This window comes from Arachis hypogaea, chromosome 9, assembly GCF_003086295.3.
Source record: "Arachis hypogaea cultivar Tifrunner chromosome 9, arahy.Tifrunner.gnm2.J5K5, whole genome shotgun sequence".
In the NCBI taxonomy this organism is placed as follows: Eukaryota; Viridiplantae; Streptophyta; class Magnoliopsida; order Fabales; family Fabaceae; genus Arachis; species Arachis hypogaea.
The window spans coordinates 34,501,705-34,520,467 of record NC_092044.1 but is presented as its reverse complement, the minus strand read 5'-3'; the positions used below and the strand labels follow the sequence as shown (position 1 = coordinate 34,520,467).

Sequence of the window (18,763 nt, the reverse complement as noted above, 5' to 3'; positions counted from 1 at the left end):
AAAATTTGACTTGACATGTAAGAAACAACTAATTTTGAAAATTTTTTGATTAAGTCAACTCAAATTTTCGAAAATTTGGAGAAAAACAAGGAAAAGATATTTTTTTATTTTTGAAATTTTTTTATGATGAGAGAGAAAAACACAAACATGACCCAAAACATGAAAATTTTGGATCAAAACACATGATGCATGCAAGAACACTATGAATGTCAAGATGAACATCAAGAACACTTTGAAGATCATGATGAACATCAAGAACACAATTTTGAAAAATTTTTGATGCAAAGAAAACATGCAAGACACCAAACTTAGAAATCTTTAATGCATAAAAAATATGAATGCAAAAGTGCACATGAAAAACAACAAACAACATAAAACACGAAATCATCAAGATCAAACAAGAAGACTTGTCAAGAACAACTTGAAGATCATGAAGAACATTATGAATGCATGGGATTTTCGAAAAATGCAAGAAAAATTTTTAAAAGCATGCAATTGACACCAAACTTAAAAATTAACTCAAGACTCAAACAAGAAATACAAAATATTTTTGATTTTTATGATTTTCTAATTTTTTTTTGTATTTTTATTTTAATTTTTTCGAAAAACATGGTTAGAAAAACAAAAAAGAAAAGAAAAATTTTGAAAAAGATTTTTGAAAAGAAAATTACCTAATCTGAGCAACAAGATGAACCGTCAGTTGTCCATACTCGAACAATCCCCGGCAACGGCGCCAAAAACTTGGTGGACGAAATTGTGATTCATTTGTTATTCCATTTTGCAAAATTCATTGCTTTTCATTCCCTGGTAATGGCGCCAATAAACAAGATACCAATACCATGGTTCACAACTCCGTTCAGCTTAACCAGCAAGTGTACTGGGTCATCCAAGTAATACCTTACGTGAGTAAGGGTCGATCCCACAGAGATTGTTGGTATGAAGCAAGCTATGGTCACCTTATAAATCTCAGTTAGGCAGATTAAACTGGTTTATGGTTTCGAAAATTAATAATAAAATAGAAAATAAAAAGGGATAGAATTACTCATGTAAATCAATAGTGGGAGTTTCAGATAATTGCATGGAGATGCTGTGCTCCTCTTGAATCTCTACTTTCTCATTGCTTTCATCCAATCCTTCTTACTCCTTTCCATGGCAAGCTGTATGTAGGGCATCACCATCATCAATGGCTACTTTTAATCCTCTCGGGAAAATGGTCCTATGCGCTGTCACTGCACGGCTAATCGTCTGGAGGCATCACCCTTGGTTGATAGCTACATCCCATCCTCTCAGTGAAAATGGTCCAAATGCTCTGTCACGGCACGGCTAATCATCTGTCGATTCTCAATCAGGTTGGAATAGAATCCATTGATTCTTTTGCGCTTGTCATCACGCCCAGCCTTCAGGAGTTTGAAGCTCGTCACAGTCATTCAATACCGAAATCCTACTCGAAATACCACAGACAAGGTTAGACTTTCCGGATTTCCAGGATCCTACTCGGAATACCACAGACAAGGTTAGAATTTCCGGATCCCCATGAATGCCGCCATCTATCTAGCTTATACCACGAAGATTCTGTTGGGGAATCTAAGAGATATGCGCCCGGCCTAGAGTAGAACGGAAGTGGTTGTCAGTCACGTGCGTTCATAAGTGAGAATGATGATGAGTGTCATGGATCATCACATTCATCAAAGTGTTGTGCAATGTATATCTTGGAATAAGAATAGAAGATAATTGAATAGAAAGTAATAATAATTGTATTGAAACTTGAGGTACAGCAGAGCTCCACACCCTTAATCTATGGTGTGCAGAAACTCCACTGTTGAAAATACATAAGTGAAAGGTTCAGGCATGGCCGAATGGCCAGCCCTCTCCATGATCAAGAGACCGAATAGTCCAGAGATTAAACTATCAAAAGATGTCTAATACAATAGTAACTTATCCTATTTATACTAGACTAGCTACTAGGGTTTACATGAGTAAGTAATTGATGCATAAATCCACTTCCGGGGCCCACTTGGTGTATGCATGGGCTGAGCATGATCTATCCACGAGCTGAGGCTTTCTTGGAGTTGAACTCCAAGTTATAATGTGTTTTGGGCGTTCAACTCCGGATCATGACGTTTTTCTGGCGTTTAACTCCAGACAGCAGCATGTACTTGGCGTTCAACGCCAAGTTACGTCGTCAATTTCCGAATAAAGTATGGACTATTATATATTGCTGGAAAGCTCTGGATGTCTACTTTCCAACGCCATTAAGCGCGCGCCATTTGGAGTTCTGTAGCTCCAGAAAATTCATTTCGAGTGCAGGGAGGTCAGATTCCAACAGCATCAGCAGTCCTTTTGTCAGCCTTTTTCAGAGTTTTGTTCAAGTCCCTCAATTTCAGCCAGAATTTACCTGAAATCACAGAAAAACACACAAACTCATAGTAAGGTCCAGAAATGTGAATTTAACATAAAAACTAGTGAAAACATCCCTAAAAGTAGCTCAAACTTACTAAAAACTACCTAAAAACAATGCCAAAAAGCGTATAAATTATCCGCTCATCATGGATCCAATTTTTTAACAAAAAACTGTTTGTCCAGCACAAATCGAACGATTTAATTTGTGTTCTTCTCCCTCAAAAAAAAAAAATCAGACTGTCCAATTTTTTTAAGTGTACAATGTGTACAATAGGCTAAATCTTTAGTCCAATATGAACATCATCCATACTATTCAGAATAACCATCCGGATTTTGGAGTTCACCAAGGATTGAACTGTTGACTTTTCAAATCTAAAACTCTAATACCATATTATGAAACTCGCAAAGTAAAGGTAATGCTAATGATTATATCTCTAATACTGAATAAACATTCATTGTATATATTGTACAAAATTTCTATTGGCTCCCTGTACTTTCTCTATCAAAAAAATTAGCCTAAAATTTTGTATAAATTAATGGTTTTTAATCTAAATACCTAGTATATTTTTTGTGCAAGTAACCATTTTGGAGCAAATTTAGTGGGAACAATCACTTTTGTCTTCTCCAATACAGCTTTTCCCCTCACCGAAAACAAAAGGAAATACTGTGCGTTGACTAAACCTAATATGGAACCTTCTTGGTAACTTCATTGCTGATAACGAAATTAAAAAGAAGTTATTTCATCGATTTTCATTGCTAACACTCCTTCTGATTACAAACTCCAAACGCAGAAAGAAAAGTTCAGAACATGGAGAATTACGACGTGAAGTTTCTCTGCAGCTATGGCGGCGAGATCCACCACCGCCCCAACGACAACAAGATCTCCTACATCGGCGGCCACAACAAGCTATACTACGTTAACCGTGGAATCGACTTCACCGCCATGCTCGCGGAACTCTCCGCCCTCTTTGACACCGCCGGTGACATCCACTTCAAGTATCAGCTCCCCGGCGATGACTTTGACGCCCTAATATCTGTCACAGTGACAACGGCCTAAACAACCTGATGCTTGAGTATGATAACCTCTAAAGAAATTCGCCTAAAATCGCTCGATGAGATTATTCATCTTCCCTGGTAACGGTCCTGATTCTGCGTCCACCCAACCTTTCCCAGCTAAACTAAAATCCAAAGTCAACGGTGGTGCTGTTTTTCCTCTACAAATTACACGGGTGAAGTTCTAAGATCTCCCACCGGTTAACAATTTTAATACCTCAGACCGGGTGTTGGATTTGGATCCAAAAGTGAATCGACCGGTCGAAGATTCCAATTCTTCCCGTTTGAATAGTCCGTTACCTGCTTTACAGTATGATGATTTCATCAGCTTCAGAGGTGAGGATACACGCGCAAGCTTCACTTTCCATCTTTTCAAAGCCCTGTCCCGAAAGCAGATAGTTACATACACTGATGACTTGCTTCACGAAGGAGATTCGATCACGTTCCTCCTCCTCAGAGCAATTGAAGAGTCTTGCCTTTTGCTTGTTGTATTCTCAGAGAACTACGCATCCTCAAAGTGGTGCTTGCAAGAACTGGTTAAAATAATGGAGTGCAAGAAAGAATTTGGATGGCTTGTTATACCTGTCTTCTACAACGTTGATCCATCACATGTAAGGTATCAGCTAGGAAGTTACAGTGAAGCGTTTAAAAAACACTTGCAGAATAACAAGAAGGCGGAGGTTCAGAAGTGAAGGGAAGCTCTCACTGCAGCAGCAAATTTAGAAGGCTTGGACTCCCGTTCTTATAGGTAAGTATGCGTTTATTGAGTTAAGGAACCCCGTTTTGTTCAATTTTGTTGACGATCGTGTTACACTGCTCCTAATGTTATGTCTTGACCCCCCTCCCCTTTCCTCTTCCTTCATATTGTAGGGCCAAAATTGAATTCATTCAGAATATTGTCAAAGATGTTTTTTAGAAGCTGATTGACCATTAGCCACCCAATGATAGTAAAAGTCTCGTTGGCATTAGTGAAAATCTTGAAAAGGTAGAATCACTATTAAGTGAATCTGTTGAAGTCAGAATGATTGGAATTTGTGGCATAGGGGGTATAGGAAAAACAATAAAACATGTGGAATTTATTTTCCACGTCAATATTTAATTTTTTCTTTTTTAAATATATAATATATCACCATTTTTACTAAAAGATCCTTTTAATTAAATAAAAATAAAAAATATTTATTTATTTAATTTTATAAAAAAACTTAAACATTTTTCCTTTATTTAATTAGACAAAAATACCTTTTTAAATTAATCAAATTTTAAAATTCAATTAATCCTAATTTTGTAGTTTCAAATAATTGAAACAACAAAACTAAAACACATTTAAAAAAAAATTAAAATTGTTCTTTTCATCTATGTTAAATATATTAAAAAAACAAAAAATCAAAATTATTCTTCATCCGTCTTCAGAAACCTCCTCGTTCAGCTATGAAGGTTTCAGTCTTCCTCATCTTCTCTCCTCTTCCTATCCTCTCTCTCTGTCTTTCTCTGCTCCTCGATCTCTCTCATCTGTCTCTCCTGGTCAGGGTTCACCGCCAATGGCACGAGGCCCGCCACCTCCAATGCCGCCTGGGCAATTTGCACCACCCAGGCCCGGTGGTGGGCCTCCACAGCCTTTCCCTGTTCCGCCACAGTTTGGGCAGCAGCTTGTGGGTCCTCCACCACCTGGTCAGATGGTGAGAGGGCCTCCTGCTCCGCCAGGCCGAGGATTCCCGCCCCGTCTCCGCCTCGTCCTGGGATGCCTCCTCCACCTGGCAGCGGCGTTCCGGTGTTCGGACCTCCTCGCCCAGGCATGCCTCCTCCACCGAACCCACAAAACCAGCAACAGCAGTAGTGGTAATGAACTAGGTAATTTCTTATTTTTTTTCTTCTTCTATTTTGATTTATTTCTGATAACTAATATAGCTTGTGTCTTATGGTTATCTAGCATAATTTGTGTAGGATTATATTTTTCTTTTTGTTTTTGTCTAAGATTGCGATGTCTTGATGGATGAAGAGTGGTCATGGAAGTTCATGAAATTAAGATACGATGGGAATTTGCAGTTTTGAAATAAAAATGAAATTGTTCATCATGTATTTTGGTATTATGATTTGTAGATATGTTAGAATGCTATCACTAGAAGCAATTAGCTACAGACAAAGAAGATAATATTTGGCATATCATAGTCATACTCATAAACAGTTTATGAGTTTACTTTTGGATATAGGGTATAATCCTAATAAATCATTTTGTTAGTTTATGATTGAGTAACAGAAAGAAATCAGTTAGTTGGTATGAAGTTTATTAGTATAATGGTAGCAGCAACTTACATGAGTTTTGTGATAAACCTTTTGTCTTTCACTTGTACCTTTTTATATGTGGGTTTATTTATAGGAAATTTCTATGGATTTTCTTCCTTTGTGTTTGTGATTTGACTGTGAATCCTGCTAATTGAATTAGGTAGCCTTCATTGTCAAACAATTTTGGTTTATTTAAATAATAATGTAGCTAATTTGAACTATCTATGGATGACTTTACTATGAATAAACTATCTATAGATGCTTTTATTCTCCCCCAAAATGAAATACACTCTCTCACTCTTCATAGTTGAGCTGAACCCGTGACCATGTATCTTAGATTTCAGTTTTCATTTTATTCTCTTATTCACTTATCCATAGCCATTGAAGTTGTTATTAATTCCAAGGTCAAACTCGATACCTCCTGCTGAAGATTCTCGTTTATCTTCAAGTCTGGATTCATTCCGTGGTTTTCATGCAGGATTGTAGTCAGCACAACTATTTAGCTTTATTTTGGGCATTTCAATGCTAGTCAATGGTATTTTGCTAATAAATAACGGAATAAAATTTACTTGGTTAATATTTTTGTCTCTCTGTGGATGACAAATAACAGGAATTTGGATTCTCTAAAGTTTAAATTTCACTTTAGAGGGTAAAGTGTGATCTCTCACCATTTATTTCGTAAGTGGGGCCAAGAAAAAAATATGAGAGAGAAACCATTCAATAATGAGAGATTACACTTTACTCTCTAAAGTGAAAATTGAAAATTCAGAGGATCCAAATTCAATAACAAAATCAAAAGAGAAGGAGAGGGAGGGGGTGGGGGGAAGATAATTAGAATAACTTAGTATACTTCTGTCACATATGTTCCCGTTTTCTGTCGAATATATTTCATTCCCCTGCATAAAACAGATTTTCAGAACAAGCATGTTTTGTAGGATGTGATTAAATTTGTCACATCTATTTGGTATAAAGCTAATGTTCTTTTTAGAGGACTTTCCCACTTAAACATGTTGAGATTTGTAAGCTACACGTCATAGAAAGCACTTTAAATCCCCCCTCTCTCCCTCCTTTTCTCTCTCCTTTTTTTCCCATGATCTTCCATAGAGGATCTCTTACCATCCATTTCCTTTTATTATTTTCTCTCGTTCTTAATCATATTCTTTTTTATAGAAAAATGCATTTCATTAATCAAATAATAGAAATTATTGAAGCTGAATTAACTGATTGACCCCTTACACTACATATTTGGAATATAAATTAAAGAGTGATTCTAGGTAACCAACCTTTTTTGGCCAACATCAGCCAACTTTTTTAAAATTATTTTGTTTATCTTAAAATCTAGACGCTAACTCGTAAATCTTTAACCTTAAATCCTAAATTATAAACCTAAACACTAATGTTGGCTAAGTAAAAGGTGGTTCTCTATACTTTCGTTAAATTAAAACATGATACAGATTGTATGTATCGTATGTTTTGTTTATCTCATTTTGGTTGGGTACTTTTACATGAGCTGAATAATTTGGTATTAATATTATTATACGAGTAGTACATTCTATTCATTCTATAAAAAAGTATTAACCACTAGTTAGAAGTGGGGCTGTCACCTGGTGTTCTCCATGACCAATCTGTTCTTTAATTGTACGGTCATATCCATTGAATTATGTGCCTCTGATTTTTTCTATCTGCATTTTCAGCAACCTTTATTTTTTGCTGACATGTTAACATTACTTTCAGCTAGTTCACTGGTTATTGTAGAATCTGTGGGCTAAATTTTTTATGAAGAAATCCATTTTTTTGTATGGTCACTAGTTACAACTAGTTTATTAATTCTTTAACTTGGATTTGTATTAGCATCTTGTAGTTCATTTTTGTCTTATCTGCTCTGACCTATGGTTAACTAGCATCCCTCATTTTGTCTCTATTAAACAGAGATGTTTAAATTACTGTGCAGCTAAATTCGAGTTGTTATTGTTGGTGCTCTGAAGAATTGAAGATTTGGACCTTGGACATGTGCATGTTGCAAACCATCTTATAGTTAAGCGGTGATTGTTGCTTGTACAACCTAGATCATTCTCTTGTTAGGGAATTTTTTAAAATGTGTTGATGAGAAGTTCTATGTTAGAAAATCATGTTTTCGGGGAGGTTATGCTATTGCAGCCTGAGCATTAGACTTATAAATCAATTGTGTAGATTGTCAAGAAAGGAACAAAAATATGATGCCGGATCGCAAAGACAGTGTACTGATTTGTGAGTGTAGGACCGATCTGTGACCCCCATATATTTCTGATTACATAATATACTTATGACTTGGGTAATGTTGAGCAATCTTTTTAGCGGGGTAATATTTTATACGCTTTTTGGGGGTAATTTCATGTAGATTTTAGTATGTTTTAATTAGTTTTTAGTAGAATATTATTAGTTTTTAGGCAAAAATCATATTTCTGGACTTTACTATGAGTTTGTGTGTTTTTCTGTGATTTCAGGTATTTTCTGGCTGAAATTGAGGGAGCTGAGCAAAAATCTGAGTTAGGCTGAAAAACGACTGCTGATGCTGTTGGATCCTGACCTCCCTGCACTCGAAATGGATTTTTTGGAGCTACAGGAGTTCAATTGGCGCGCTCTCAACGGCGTTGGAAAGTAGACATCCAGGGCTTTCCAGCAATATATAATAGTCCATACTTTGCGCGAAGATAGATGACGTAACTTGGCGTTGAACGCCAAGTACATGCTGCTGTTTGGAGTTAAACGCCAGAAAAATGTCATGATCCGGAGTTGAACGCCCAAAACATGTTATAACTTGGAGTTCAACTCCAAGAAAAGCCTCAATTCGTGGATAGCTTTAGTCTCAGCCCAGCACACACCAAGTGGGCCCCAGAAGTGGATTTCTGCACCAACTATCTTAGTTTACTCATATTCTGTAAACCTAGGTTACTAGTTTTCTATTTAAACAACTTTTAGAGACTTATCTTGTACCTCATGACATTTTCAGATCTGAATTACATACTTTTTAACGGCATGAGTCTCTAAACTCCATTGTTGGGGGTGAGGAGCTCTGCAGCGTCTCGATGATTTAATACAATTCCTTTATTTTCCATTCAAACACGCTTGTTCTTATCTAAGATGTTCATTCGCGCTTAATTATGAAGAAGGTGATGATCCATGACACTCATCACCTTCGTCAATCCATGAACGTGTGCCTGACAACCACCTCCGTTCTACATCAGATTGAATGAGTATCTCTTAGATTCCTTAATCAGAATCTTCGTGGTATAAGCCGGATTGATGGCGGCATTCATGAGAATCCGGAAAGTCTAAACCTTGTCTGTGGTATTCCGAGTAGGATTCTGGGATTGAATGACTGTGACGAGCTTCAAACTCCTAAAGTCTGGGCGTTAGTGACAGACGCAAAAGAATCAATGGATTCTATTCCAACCTGATTGAGAACCGACAGATGATTAGCCGTGCTGTGACAGAGCATAGGAACGTTTTCACTGAGAGGATGGGAGGTAGTCATTGACAACGGTGACACCCTACATAGAGCTTGCCATGGAAGGAACCCTGCGTGTGGGAAGAGGACTTCAAGGAAAAGTAGAAATTCAAATGACAAAGCATCTCCAAAGCTCCAACATATTTCTCATTACTGCACACCAAGTAACGATTTGATTCTCTTTTATTTTTCTAATAATTTTAAATACTTTGACTTCTTACAATTAAATCCAAATAATCTTATTGGCCTCCTGACTAAGATTAATAAAATAAACATTGATTGCTTCAAACCAATAATCTCCGTGGGATCGACCCTTACTCACGTAAGGTATTACTTGGACGACCCAGCGCACTTGCTGGTTAGTTGTGCGGATTACAAATTCGTGCACCAAGTTTTTGGCGCCGTTGCCGGGGATTGTTGAGTTTGAACAACTGAAGGCTTATTTTATTTCTTAGATTAGGAATAATTTATTTTTGTTGTTATAGAGTCATTAAATTTTGATAGGATAGTTTCTTTTCAAAAATTTCTTTTCAAAAATATTATTTTTCTTAATTAATTGTTAATTTTTCGTGAGTTTAGTGTCTTATTCTAAGTTTGGTGTTAATTGCATATTTTATATTTTCTTTAAAATTTTCGTGTTAGTGTTCTTGGTTCTTCCTTGATCTTCAAGTTGTTCTTGTTCATTTTTCTTGATTGATCTTTAATTTTTCTTGTTCTGTGTCTTTTCTTATTTTTCTTATACTAATCCAAAGCATTAGTCTTCCAAAAGGAATATACCCATTCAGAACAATTGTTACCTTTTCTGCTCATTTGGCTAGAATATTGGTTTATATTCTTGACGAGTGGGCACCAGTTCTTTTGAAAATCTTTTTCAAAAATAATTTTTCTTGATTTAATCTTGTGCCAAACTCTAAGTTTGGTGTCTTCTTGTTAATTTTAATATAATTTTTGAAAATTTGTCTTGGTTTTCTAAAATTTTTAAGTTTGGTGTTCTTCCTTTTGTTCTTGGTGTTCTTGTGAATCTTCAAAGTGTTCTTGAGTCTTTCTTGTGTTTTAATCTTAAAATTTTTAATTTTGGTATTCCTTGGTGTTTTCCCTCCAAAATTTTCGAAAATAAGGAGCATCGGATCTAAAAATTTTAAGTCTTGTGTCTTTTGTGTGTTTTTCTCTTTCATCATAAAATTCAAAATTCAAAAAAAAAGGATATCTTTTCTAACTTATTTTAAACTATATTTTCGAAAATTTTATATAAAAATTCAGATTTCAATTTCAAAATATTTTCAATTTCTTTTATTTTGTTTCGTTTTTATTTTATTTTATAAAAATTAATTTTTATAAAATAAATAATACCAACATACATATCATCTCTTTTATTCCATCATGGAATTAAGTGAGAATGAACAGTCCAGGAGGACTCTGGGGTCATATGCTAACCCCACTACTGCTTCATATGGGAGTAGTATCTGTATACCCTTCATTGGAGTTAGTAGCTTTGAGTTGAATCCTCAGCTCATTATCATGGTGCAGCAAAACTGCCAATATTCTGGTCTTCCACATGAAGAACCTACAGAGTTTCTGGCACAATTTCTACAAATTGCTGACACAGTACATGATAAAGAAGTGGATCAGGATGTCTACAGATTATTACTGTTTCCATTTGCTGTAAAAGATCAAGCTAAGAGATGGTTAAATAACCAGCCTAAGAACAGCATAAAAACATGGAAACAGCTGTCAGAAAGATTCCTGAATCACTATTTCCCTCCAAAACGGATGACACAGCTAAGGCTAAGCATCCAAGGCTTCAAACAAGGAGATAATGAATCTCTTTATGATGTCTGGGAGAGATACAGAGAGATGCTAAGAAAATGCCCCTCTGAAATGTTTTCAGAATGGGTGCAATTAGACATCTTCTACTATGGGCTTACAGAAAAAGCTCAGATTTCTCTAGACCACTCAGCTGGTGGATCTATACATATGAGAAAAACAATTGAAGAAGCTTAAGAGCTTATTGATACAGTTGCCAGAAATCAACATCTGTACCTAAGCAGTGAATCTTCCATGAAAGAAAAAGCTAAAACAGTAACTGCTGAACTTAGTCCGATGGATCAGGTTAATGAATTTAATCAGCAATTAGACTTTCTAACTCAGCAGCTAGCCGAATTCAAGGAAATATTACAGGAAACAAGAATGGCTAACAGGAATATGGAAGTGCAATTAAAGCAGACAGAAAAGCAACTGTCAAAACAAATAGCAGAAGAATGCCAAGCAGTTCAATTAAGAAGTGGGAAAACATTAAATACCTCACTTCAAAGCAGCAGGAAACCAAGAAATGAACAATTGGTTACTCAAAATCCCTCTGAGGACAGTCAGAGCCCAGAGAGGAATAAAGCTGGCGCTGAACGCCCAGACCATGCTCATTTCTGGCGTTCAACGCCAGAAACAAGCATGAATCCGGCGTTGAACGCCCAAAGGGAACATGGTTCTGGCGTTCAAACGCCAGTAACAAACAAGGAGGTGGCGTCTAACGCCACTCCAGCTTCCACCCCTAGCATTCAAATGCCAGTGGGGGATCAGTCACATACAAGTGCTGATGACAACCCTTCTAAAAAGGCTTCCCAACCTACTCCTGTAGGTAATAAACCTGCAGCAACTAAGGTTGAGGAATACAAAGCCAAAATGCCTTATCCTCAAAAACTCCGCCAAGCGGAACAGGATAAGCAATTTGCCCGCTTTGCAGACTATCTCAAGACTCTTGAAATAAAGATTCCGTTTGCAGAAGCACTTGAGCAAATACCCTCTTATGCTAAGTTCATGAAAGAGATCTTAAGTCATAAGAAGGATTGGAGGGAAACTGAAAAAGTTTACCTCACTGAAGAATGCAGTGCAGTCATTCTGAAAAGCTTACCTGAGAAGCTTAAAGATCCTGGGAGCTTTATGATACCATGCACATTAGAGGGTACTTGTGCCAAGCAAGCTTTATGTGATCTTGGGGCAAGTATCAACCTAATACCTGCATCTACTATCAGAAAGCTTGGTTTAACTGAAGAAATCAAACCAACCAGGATATGTCTTCAACTTGCTGATGGCTCCATTAAATACCCATCAGGAGTGATTGAAGACATGATTGTCAAGGTTGGGCCATTCGCCTTTCCTACTGACTTTGTGGTGCTGGAAATGGAGGAGCACAAGAGTGCAACTCTCATTCTAGGAAGACCTTTCCTAGCAACTGGCCGAACCCTCATTGATGTCCAAAAAGGGGAAGTAACCTTGAGAGTCAATGAGGAGGAGTTTAAGTTGAATGTTGTCAAAGCCATGCAACATCCAGACACCCCAAATGACTGCATGAGCGTTGATATTATCGACTCTCTGGTAAGAGAGGTCAATATGGCTGAGAGTCTCGAATCAGAGCTAGAGGACATCTTTAAAGATGTTCAGCCTGATTTGGAAGAATCAGAGAAGATAATAGAACCTCTGAAAATCCCTCAAGAAGAGGAGAAACCTCCAAAACCCGAACTCAAACCATTACCACCATCCCTGAAATATGCATTTCTGGGAGAAGGTGATACCTTTCCTGTAATTATAAGCTCTACCTTAGAGCCACAGGAAGAGGAAGCACTAATTCAAGTGCTAAGGACACACAAGACAGCTCTTGGGTGGTCCATCAGTGATCTTAAGGGCATTAGCCCAGCCAGATGCATGCACAAGATCTTACTGGAGGATGACGCCAAGCCAGTGGTTCAACCACAAAGGCGGCTGAATCCAGCTATGAAAGAAGTGGTGCAGAAAGAGGTCACTAAATTACTAGAGGCTGGGATTATTTATCCTATTTCTGACAGCCCCTGGGTGAGCCCTGTCCAAGTTGTCCCTAAGAAAGGTGGCATGACAGTGGTTCATAATGAGAAAAATGAACTGGTTCCTACAAGAACAGTTACTGGGTGGCGTATGTGTATTGATTACAGAAGGCTTGATACAGCTACCAGAAAGGATCATTTTCCTTTACCATTCATAGACCAGATGCTAGAAAGACTAGCAGGTCATGAATACTACTGCTTCCTGGATGGATATTCAGGTTATAATCAAATTGCAGTAGATCCCCAGGATCAGGAGAAAATGGCATTCACATGCCCATCTGGAGTATTTGCATACAGAAGGATGCCATTTGGCCTGTGCAATGCACCTGCAACCTTTCAGAGGTGCATGCTCTCAATTTTCTCTGATATGGTGAAAAATTTCTGGAAGTCTTCATGGATGACTTTTCAGTATTTGGAGACTCATTCAGCTCCTGCCTTAACCATTTAGCACTTGTTCTGAAAAGATGCCAAGAGACTAACCTAGTTTTAAACTGGGAAAAGTGTCACTTTATGGTGACTGAAGGAATCGTCCTTGGGCACAAAATCTCGAACAAGGGGATAGAGGTGGATCAAGCTAAAGTAGAGGTAATTGAAAAATTACCACCATCTGCCAATGTTAAGGCAATCAGAAGCTTTCTGGGGCATGCAGGATTCTATAGGAGGTTTATAAAGGATTTTTCAAAAATTGCCAAACCTCTGAGCAACCTGCTAGCCACTGACACGCCATTTATCTTTGATAAAGAGTGTCTGCAGGCATTTGAGACTCTGAAAGCTAAATTGGTTACAGCACCAATCATCTCTGCACCAGACTGGAAATTACCATTTGAATTGATGTGTGATGCCAGTGACCATGCCATTGGTGCAGTGTTGGGACAAAGGCATGACAAGCTTCTGCACGTCATTTATTATGCCAGCCGTGTTCTAAATGACGCACAGAAGAATTACACAACCACAGAAAAAGAGCTACTTGCAGTGGTTTACGCCATTGACAAATTCAGATCCTATTTAGTAGGATCAAAAGTGATTGTGTACACTGATCATACTGCTCTTAAATATCTACTCACAAAGCAGGATTCAAAACCCAGACTCATAAGATGGGTGTTGCTTCTGCAAGAGTTTGATATAGAAATAAGAGACAGAAAAGGGACAGAGAATCAAGTAGCAGATCACCTGTCCCGAATAGAACCAGTGGAAGGGGCGTCCCTCCCTCTCACTGAGATCTCTGAAACCTTTCCGGATGAGCAACTGTTTGCCATCCAGGAAGTGTCATAGTTTGCAGACATTGCAAACTACAAGGCAGTGAGATTCATACCCAAAGAATACAGTAGGCTGCAATCAAAGAAATTGATCACAGATGCGAAGTACTATCTTTGGGATGAACCATATCTCTTCAAGAGATGTGCAGACGGAGTAATCCGTAGATGTGTGCCTAAGGAAGAAGCGCAAAAGATTCTATGGCACTGCCATGGATCACAGTATGGAAGACATTTTGGAAGTGAGCGAACAGCCACAAGAGTCCTCCAAAGTGGCTTCTACTGGCCTACCCTTTATAAAGATTCCCGAGCGTTTGTGCTCAATTGTGACAGTTGCCAAAGATCAGGCAACCTACCTCACAGTTATGCCATGCCTCAACAAGGGATCTTGGAGATTGAGTTGTTTGATGTATGGGGCATTGACTTCATGGGACCTTTCCCACCATCATACTCAAACACTTATATTCTGGTGGCAGTGGATTATGTATCCAAATGGGTGGAGGCTATTGCAACACCCACTAATGACACTAAAACAGTGTTAAAATTCCTCCAGAAACACATCTTCAGCAGATTTGGTATCCCTAGAGTATTAATCAGTGATGGGGGCACTCATTTCTGCAATAAACAGCTGTACTCTGCTCTGGTACGTTATGGAGTTAGCCACAGGGTAGCTACTCCATATCACCCACAAACTAATGGGTAAGCTGAAGTCTCAAATAGAGAACTCAAAAGAATCCTGGAACGGACCGTAATTAACCGTAGAAGGGATTGGGCAAGAAGCTTGGATGATGCTCTGTGGGCATACAGAACAGCATTCAAGACCCCTATAGGGACCTCTCCATACCAGCTTGTGTATGGAAAGGCATGTCACTTGCCAGTGGAACTGGAACACAAAGCCTACTGGGCAACCAGATTCCTAAACCTTGATGCCAAGTTAGCTGGAGAAAAACGATTGCTCCAATTAAATGAGCTAGAGGAATTTAGACTCAATGCTTTCGAGAATGCAAAAATTTACAAGGAGAAAGCAAAAAGATGGCATGATAAGAAATTGTCATCCAGAGTCTTTGAGCCGGGGCAGAAAGTTCTGCTATTTAATTCTAAGCTCAAATTATTCCCTGGGAAATTAAAATCCCGGTGGAGAGGTCCATATGTAATTACAAGCGTATCACCATATGGATACGTAGAGCTTCAGGATAATGAATCTAACAAAAAGTTCATTGTTAATGGACAGAGAGTTAAACATTATCTTGAAGGCAATTTTGAGCAAGAATGCTCAAAACTGAGATTTGATTAAAAAGCTCAGTGATGGTCCAGCTAATGACATTAAAGAAGCGCTTGCTGGGAGGCAACCCAGCCATTCACAAAATTTAATTTTTATTTGTTTTTCTAAATTGATTAAGTTTTACAGGTAGATGCCAGAGTATCTTCAAAAGGTGAAATAGCAATTGATTGAAGTCACAAAGTGACAAGGAAATTTGGAAGCTCACTGGCGTGAAAAAGCTAGTAAAAAACATTTTGGGCGTTGAACGCCCAAAAGAAGCACCCACTGGGCGTCCAACGCCAGTAAGGGTAGTCATCTGGGCGTTAAACGCCAGAAAGGAGCATCTTCTGGGCGTTGAACGCCAGAAAGAAGCACCTTCTGGGCGTTTAACACCAGATTGTTAGCATCCTAGGCGTTCAGAAAAACGCCCAGTAACAAAGGACCTCCTGGCGTTCAACGCCAGAAAGAAGCATCAGCTGGGCGTTGAATGCCCAGGAGAAGCAGCGTTTGGGCGTTAAACGCCCAAAACATGCATCGTTTGGGCGTTTAACGCCAGGATGGTGGGAGGAGGTAAAAATTCGTTTTTTTTAATTTTTCTAAATTTTTATGTTTCAATTCATGATTTCTTACATAAACATGTTTCAAATTGTCATCCCTCATATCAAATTAGTTTTCTAAAAATCCTGATTTCTAAAAATCCATGTTTCAAAAATTTCAAATATATCTTAATCCATAAAGCCAAATTGTTTTCCAATCCAACTCTTTTAAGTTTGTTTTCAAAAACTCAATTATCTTTTTAAAATCTTTTTCAAAATTAAAAATTCAGATCTATCTTTTAATTATTATTCAAATCTTTCTCTTTTTAAACTATATCTTTTTCTTATCATATCTATCTTTTACAAATTATATCTTCTATCCTATCTTTTTCTTATTTTCGAAAATTTCCCACCCCCCTCCCTCTATATATTGAATTCGGCGCCCCTCTCATCCTCACCATACCACACTTGCTCTCCTCCTATCCCTCTTCTTTCTTCTCTTTTGCTTGAGGACAAGCAAAACTCTAAGTTTGGTGTGTTTATCCGTGATCACAAAAACATACTCATTAAAGATCATGGCTCCTAAAGGAAAGCAACCCACCCCAAGAGGCAAAAAAGAAAACACTCCAAAGCCACTTTGGAATCAAGGGAAGTTCTTAACTAAAGAACATTCAGACCATTATTACAAAATAATGAGTCACAGATCAGTGATCCCAGAAGTCAAATTTGATCTGAAAGAAGATGAATATCCGGAGATCCAAGAGCAAATTCGAAACAGGAACTGGGAAATTCTGGCCAATCCTGAAACGAAAGTGGGAAGGAACATGGTTCAGGAGTTCTATGCTAATCTATGGCAGACAGACAGGCAAAGAATAATTGGAGCTGCTCTCTATGACCATCGGACCTTAGTCAGAGGAAAGATTATTCATACCCATCCTGACATGATCAGGGAGATATTTAAGCTTCCCCAACTGAAAGATGACCCAGACTCCTTTAATAGGAGAATGATGAGGGTAAATAAAGGTCTGGACAAGATTCTAGAGGATATATGCATCCCTGAAGCCAGGTGGACCACCAGCACGACTGGCATCCCAATTCAACTCAAAAGAGAAGATCTAAAACCAGTAGCCAGAGGTTGGCTAGATTTCATAGGGCGTTCCATATTGCCCACCAGCAACCGTTCTGAAGTTACTGTTAAAAGAGCAGTAATGATTCACTGCATCATGTTGGGAAAAGAAGTAGAAGTCCATCAACTGATCTCATGTGAGCTATACAAAATAGCAAACAGGAATTCCAAGGATGCCAGATTGGCCTATCCAAGCTTAATTTCTATGCTCTGCAAAGATGCTGGAGTGAAGATGGGAATAACAGAATATATCCCAGTTGAGAGGCCAATTACTGGAATATCAATGGTCAGACAACAGCAACAAGATGATTCAGCCAAGAGAAGAGCACAGGAAGCCCTCCCAGAACTGCCTCAATTTGAATATTGGGGACATCTTGAGGCTTCTATTTCCAAATTGCAAGAAGCTATGGACCAAATAAAGGAAGAACAGAACAATCAAAGTAGCATGCTTTGCAAACTGCTTAAGGAACAGGAAGAGCAAGGGCGTGATCTAAGGGAGCTGAAGCGCCAAAAATTAATCCTTGAACAACACCCCACAGATTAGAGGAACATCTACTCCTCAAAACAAAAGGTTGTTGAGCTCCAATTTTTCTGCTTTAACTTAGTGATAGTGTTATTATAGAAGTTTACCTTAGGAGATATATAGTAGTAGTAGTTAGTATATCTATTTTGATTTTATTTCCAATTAAGCCATAATTTATTTTTCTCATCATCATCAGGCATGAATAAAGTAGTAGATTTTTTTTTGAATAAAGAAGTAATCTATATTTTTCGAGTTCTTAATAATAAAAATTATAATTAACTATGTGTGGTGGCAATACTTTTTGTTCTCTGAATGAATGCTTGAACAGTGCATAACTTGTACTTTGAATTTGATGAATATTGGCTCCTGAAAGAATGAGGAACACGAAAAATATTATTGATGATCTGAAAAATCATGAGCATTGATTCTTGAAGCAAGAGAAAGCAGTCAAAAAAAATTTTTTTTTTTGAATCAAAAGGAATAAAAGCCAAACAGCCCTTAAAACCAAAAGGCAAGGGTGAAAAGGATCCAAGGCTTTGAGCATCAGTGGATAGGAGGGTCTAAGGAAATAGTTCCAGGCCTAAGCGGCTAAACCAAGCTGTCCCTAACCATGTGCTTGTGGCATGCAGGTCCAAGTTACAAACTTGAGACTGAGTGGTTAAAGTCGTGATCCAAGGCAAAAAGAGTGTGCTCAAGAGCTCTGGACACCTCTGACTGGGGACTCTAGCAAAGCTGAGTCACAATCTGAAAAGGTTCACCTAGTCATGTGTCTGTGGCATTTATGTATCTGGTGGTAATACTGGAAAACAAAATGCTTAGGGCCACGGCCAAGACTCATAAAATAACTGTGTTCAAGAATCAACATACTACACTAGGAGAATCAATAATACTATCTGAATTCTGAGTTCCTATGGATGCCAATCATTTTGAAATTCAAAGGATAAAAGGAGATGCCAAAACTGTTCAAAAAACAAAAAGCTATAAGCCCCGCTC

At 38.0% G+C, this 18,763-nt stretch overlaps 2 protein-coding genes across 2 annotated transcripts; both read left to right on the top strand.

The window, feature by feature from the left end:
* The first annotated feature begins 3,512 nt into the window (after positions 1-3,512).
* Positions 3,513-4,145, top strand: LOC112709082 (toll/interleukin-1 receptor-like protein). Its single transcript, XM_025760982.1, has 2 exons — positions 3,513-3,629; positions 3,765-4,145. Exons 1-2 carry the CDS (start codon positions 3,513-3,515, stop codon positions 4,143-4,145), a joined length of 498 nt encoding a protein of 165 aa, XP_025616767.1.
* A 710-nt stretch (positions 4,146-4,855) lies between these two features.
* LOC112710844 (uncharacterized) lies at positions 4,856-8,048 on the top strand. The gene is made up of 2 exons (XM_025763273.3): positions 4,856-5,301; positions 7,685-8,048. Exons 1-2 carry the CDS (start codon positions 4,992-4,994, stop codon positions 7,714-7,716), a joined length of 342 nt encoding a protein of 113 aa, XP_025619058.1. The 5' UTR covers positions 4,856-4,991; the 3' UTR covers positions 7,717-8,048.
* Positions 8,049-18,763: the final 10,715 nt, after the last annotated feature.

Bases quoted from the DNA above. Each gene is read 5' to 3' on its own strand.
- LOC112710844 (XM_025763273.3), top strand. From the start codon at position 4,992: ATGGCACGAGGCCCGCCACCTCCAATGCCGCCTGGGCAATTTGCACCA. The intron at 5,302-7,684 runs GTAATTTCTTAT...ATTACTGTGCAG, and splicing joins CAGTAGTGGTAATGAACTAG to CTAAATTCGAGTTGTTATTG.
- LOC112709082 (XM_025760982.1), top strand. From the start codon at position 3,513: ATGAGATTATTCATCTTCCCTGGTAACGGTCCTGATTCTGCGTCCACC. The intron at 3,630-3,764 runs GTGAAGTTCTAA...CCTGCTTTACAG, and splicing joins TTCCTCTACAAATTACACGG to TATGATGATTTCATCAGCTT.